The sequence below is a fragment of the Vigna umbellata genome, chromosome 1, assembly GCF_029865625.1.
Source record: "Vigna umbellata cultivar VRB3 chromosome 1, Vumbellata_1.0, whole genome shotgun sequence".
In the NCBI taxonomy this organism is placed as follows: domain Eukaryota; kingdom Viridiplantae; phylum Streptophyta; class Magnoliopsida; order Fabales; family Fabaceae; genus Vigna; species Vigna umbellata.
In genome coordinates, this window is record NC_142165.1 from 61,015,033 (window position 1) to 61,020,346 (window position 5,314).

Genomic DNA, 5,314 nt, shown 5'->3' on the forward strand with positions numbered 1-5,314 from the left:
CCTATCTCTGATAATACTAATTTAGATGAAATTGATCATGGAATTGATTGTTGTCTGCGTGAGACCACCAGCACACCAAACACTAAGTCTACTACTGTTCAATATATTCTTCCACCTCGTTCTAACCATGGTCAACCTCTAGTTAAATATGAACCAGACCTTCAAGCCAAAGTTAAATATCCCATTAGTAAATATGTGTCATCTCACAGGTTATCTCAGTCATATGCATAATTTGTATCTCAATTATCTTCAATTTCTATTCCTAATAATGTACAGGAAGCTTTGGCAGATCCTAGATGGATCGAAGCAATGGTTGAGGAGATGACAACTTTAGAAAAAAAACACTTGGGATCTTGTGTCCTTACCAAGAGGGAAGAAAACTGTGGGCTGCAAATGGGTCTTTACAATTAAGCATAAAGTTGATGGAACTATTGAGAGGTATAAAACACGACTTGTGGCTAAAGGTTACACTCAGTCTTATGGTGTAGATTACCAAGAGACGTTCGCACCAGTAGCCAAACTCAATATTGTGAGAATACTTTTGTCGCTAGCTGCAAACCAAGATTGGCCTCTTCTACAATTTGATGTGAAAAATGCTTTCCTACACGAAGAAATTTCAGAAGAAATTTATATGGATTCTCCATCAGGCATGACTGATTCAATTGGAATGAAGGTTTGCAAATTAAAGAAGGCTCTATATGGCTTAAAACAATCCCCAAGAGCATGGTTTGGAAGGTTTACCAAGTCTATGAAGGCTTTTGGCTATATAGCAAGTAACTCTGATTTATTTTTTAAGAGAGGAAAAGGAAAAATTACAGCTTTAATTATATATGTAGATGACATGATTGTTACAGGAAATGACCAAGATGAGATTTCTAGTTTACAACAATACCTTGCATCTGAATTTGAGATGAAACAACTTGGAAACCTCAAATATTTTTTGGGTATTGAAATAGCTAGATCAAAACATGGTATTTTTCTATGCCAAAGAAAATATATTATTGATTTACTGTCGGAAACTAGGCTGCTTGGGAGTAAAACAGTTGATACACCAATTGAACAAAATTATAAACTCTTTCAATGCTCAGATTCAGCAAGCATAGACAGAGGAAGATACCAAAGGCTGGTAGGAAAATTAATTTATTTGTGCCATATACGTCCAGATATCACCTATGCAATGTTGTTAGTCAATTTATGCATGACCCACGAAAGCTTCATATGGATGCTGTTGAAAGGATTTTGAGATATTTGAAGTCTGCTCTTGGAAAAGGAATTTTGTTCTCAAATCATGAAAACTTAAAGGTAGAAGGGTACATTGATGCAGATTGGGCAAGTTCAAAAGATGATAGAAGATCTACCTCTGGATACTTTACTTTTGTATGAGAGAATCTTGTAACTTGGAGGAGTAAAAAACAACCTGTAGTAGCAAGATCTAGTGTTGAAGCAGAATTCAGAGGTATGACACTAGGTGTATGTGAACTTTTGTGGATTAAAAATGTGCTATCAGATTTGGGCTTTAAACAAAATGAAGCTATGAGTTTGTACTGTGACAATACTTCTGCTATAGCAATTGCTCACAATCTTGTGCAACATGATAAAACAAAGCATGTGGAGATTGATAGACATTTCATCAAAGAGAAGCTTGAAGCTGGAATAATTTCATTTTCTTTTGTAAGATCAGAATTGTAGTTGGCCGATGTTATCACCAAAGGAGTATCAAGAAGATTGTTTAATGAGTCTCTATTCAAGTTGGGAATGTGTGATATCCATGCACCAACTTGAGTGGGGGTGTTAAGATATACCAAATATTCTATTAAAGGATATTAGGTAATCAAATATTGTGTTAGTTATAATTTAGATATTATTATAATTTGTGCAGATTTGTGCACTTGTCATTCCTTTAATAGATGAAGAATTATAGGATCCATGAATGTATATATATATATATATACATGGTATTCTACTATTTGAAATAATACATCAGAATTATTCTTTAAATCTTTTATTAATTTATATTATCATAAATATAATTTTTCTTTAGATGTACACATTTTATACTTATTAAATGTTTTAAATTTGTTAGATCTATCTAATAATAATAATAATATATTTTGGGTTAGATAGTTAGAATCAACAAATGTTCATCTCTTAAAAAATTGTTTTCAACACCGACGTCATGGCGCGTGGCAAGAATTTAAGTTACCGAGGGAATGCACGTGAAACCAAAGCCAAACTTTTAGAGCAAGAATGACGAGGTGGATATTTTGACAAAAACAAAAAAAAAAACTACATTATACATATATTAAATTACTAATCTCAGTCGACCTCGATATATATAAAAATAAACAACAATGATATTTTGGGAACGAAAAATGAAATACAGTTAACAGTGAATCTTGAATGGAGTTAAAACAAATAGAGGCAGCGTATTTAGTTGGCATAGTGAGACAGAGCTCCCTAACTAGGCAGCCATGATTTTCTGACGCTTGTTGGATTCTTGACCAATGATTTCTTTCTGTGTATCCATGGCATTTTTCTTGACTACAGAATCAACCAAGGATTTTTTCACATCCTCAGTGTTATTAGTCATTGTGGGATGCACCTTTTCAAGCTCATGCAGCACATTGTGTATATCAAACGAAAGGCGCTGAACAAGGGTACGTGAAAACTCAGCCCTGATCACCACACGGAGCACATTAATGTGCTGAGCAGCAGGTGGCATTGGATAAGCTGGCACTATCCAACCGTGGCGCCGCAACATCTCCGATATCTTGTACTCATCGTACTGGCTTCGATCTTTCAGAGAAAATGCCACCACTGGAACACCATCGTCTTTCGATAGTATGTTAAAGCGTCCACTCTTCTCTAGATTATCTTTCAGCACCATTGCATTTTCTCTGCAATTCTCCATTATGCTCCGATAACCCTATAGTTAATTCAACAACAGAGGTAAGCGTATATATTCAAGTTCATCAAACGTTTCTAAGAGAAAATGGTTCATCCACCCTGTTCTAGCCAATTTTTATATTTCACTTGGATTATTGTGATGGATAGTTATTCATATCTTATCTTTATTAGACATATCAGATTGAATTTATTGTAATAATTAGAGTCTTGGAATTAGAGGGGTTGTCAATCTGACTGATAAGGCCAACTATATGAACTCACCTCTTGGCCAAGGCGAACTAGTTGATAATATTGAGCAATGATCTGACTAGAACCTGCAAGTGAAGATGACAAGGTAAGCATAAGGTATGATTATATATGCAATCAAGGTGTGGAAGGAACACACATAGATTGTAAAGAAGAACCTTTGGAGAAATTGAGGGTGAAGGTGGGTTGGTCAGCTCCAAGGTAATTGATATGGAACACAAGGTCTTCTGGTAAGTCATCCTTTGTCCTCCAAATAACCCAACCAATACCAGCATAGACAAGCCCATATTTGTGTCCACTCACGTTTATGCTCTTCACCAATGGCAGCCTGAAATCCCACTCCAGCTCTGGATATAGGAATGGAGCAATGAAACCACCACTTGCAGCATCCACATGAATAGGAGTTTCCCATCTGTCATCTCACAACCTTACCAATTTAGTAACACTTTAATTCATGACTACAGCTAATCAATTGAATAATATTACTCACCCAGTTTGCTTGTTCTTTTGTAGCAGCAAGTCATTCAAGAGCTTCACGTCTTCAAACTCTCCATTGTATGTTGAACCCAATATTGCAGCCACACAAATAGTGTTTTCGTCAACCAGCTCGACTGCTTTGGCAGGATCCATAACGTAGTATCCTTCTCTCACCTCCACTTCCCTCAACTCCACCTCAAAATACCTGGCAAATTTCTCCCAACATACTTGTACATTGGAGCCAGTGACCAAATTAGGCTTATCATAAGGTTTGCCTTCTGCCTTACGTTTGTTCTGCCACTTCTTCTTGAATGCAAGTCCTGCCAGCATTATTGCTTCTGATGACCCAACAGTTCCTGCTCCAATACCATTCTCATCTTCTCCAACGTCAGCATGGAACAAACGTGCTATCATGTTCACACACCGATTCTGTTTCCATTCAAAGTACAACACCAGAGGAAGTGGAAAAAATTATTGTGCAATTCAAACACCAAAAAAATATAATACCTCTTTCGTATTCCAAATATAAAGATTGAAAAGGAAAATAAATTGATCATAAGGACGTACGTGAAGATCAGTGGTGATGGGATATTCGTCCATGTCAACATAGTTCTTGTTGATGGATTCCATGATGAGTTTGTTGCACTCTTCCTCCATGGAAGTGGTGACAAAGGAAGCCAAGTTAAGCTTTGGAATGGCATCAAGTTGCAACTCATCGTGAATGTTCTGGTAGGCAGCCTCCTTTGGCATGGACTCCTCAGGCATACTGAACCTGCATCACCAAAAACAACAGTTCATTAATTACCTCCCCAGAAAGAAAATCAAAATAAAGAGAAGTCAAAGATGATACTGAATGAACACTACAAAATGAGAGAATAGCATGATGGAAAATAAAATATATATACCTGGGAAGAGAGTCCCTAACATAGCGAGATGCAAAATTGGAATGAAGAAAGAGGTCAGACTCAGAAGCAGGTTTTGGAAAAGCCATGGTGTTGGAATATGTTGGTGATCTTAAAGACAGCAAAGAGAGAAGAGTTGGTACTAAGATGTTTGTTTTAAACTTTGTTTCGATGTGTTAATGAAAATGGAAGTTGTGGTATTTATAGGATGATGGACGCGGAGAATAGTTCTTTGTTCGAGATTTTTCTTTGCATTAGTCAAAGCAGAACAAGAGACCTTGAAACCGTGTCATAATTTTCGCTTCTTTTCATTCTCTTTTTTTTTCAGTATTTTCTAGAAATTGTAGAAGACGTGATAAAGTTATTGTTTTATTAAGCGAGTTATGCTATCTTTTATTTATTTCAGAAATTACATTCAAATTAAAATTAAAAGAATCCTAAAATTTTAAAGATTGAAAAATAATTACTTTTTAATAATATTAAATATTTAAAATATAAAAAATATAATTAAATCCTAATAAAAATGTAGATTAAAATTTGTAATATATAAAATTATATATATTAGTATTACAATGTTCAAACACTCGTCAACTAAATAAAGTTAAGACTTATAACGAATATAACAACACTAATAAAATATTAAATATTAAAACAATAAAAAGGTATTTTAATATTTTACGGTAAACAATAACTAAAAGATATTTTAATATTTTATCTTAAACAATGAAAAGAAAATTCATCAGATACTAAATGTTTGGAATCTTTCTTTTAAATACTATAAT

The 5,314-nt window shown here is 34.7% G+C and overlaps 1 protein-coding gene across 1 annotated transcript; it reads right to left on the reverse strand.

Annotated features, from left to right (window-relative positions):
• Positions 1 to 2,174: 2,174 nt before the first annotated feature.
• LOC148205961 (glutamate decarboxylase 4-like) lies at positions 2,175 to 4,688 on the reverse strand. Its single transcript, XM_047299961.2, has 6 exons — positions 4,536 to 4,688; positions 4,198 to 4,402; positions 3,644 to 4,059; positions 3,312 to 3,565; positions 3,169 to 3,221; positions 2,175 to 2,926 (listed from the first exon to the last, which is right to left on the reverse strand). Exons 1-6 carry the CDS (start codon positions 4,619 to 4,621, stop codon positions 2,462 to 2,464), a joined length of 1,479 nt encoding a protein of 492 aa, XP_047155917.1. The 5' UTR covers positions 4,622 to 4,688; the 3' UTR covers positions 2,175 to 2,461.
• Between the last annotated feature and the right edge of the window lie 626 nt (positions 4,689 to 5,314).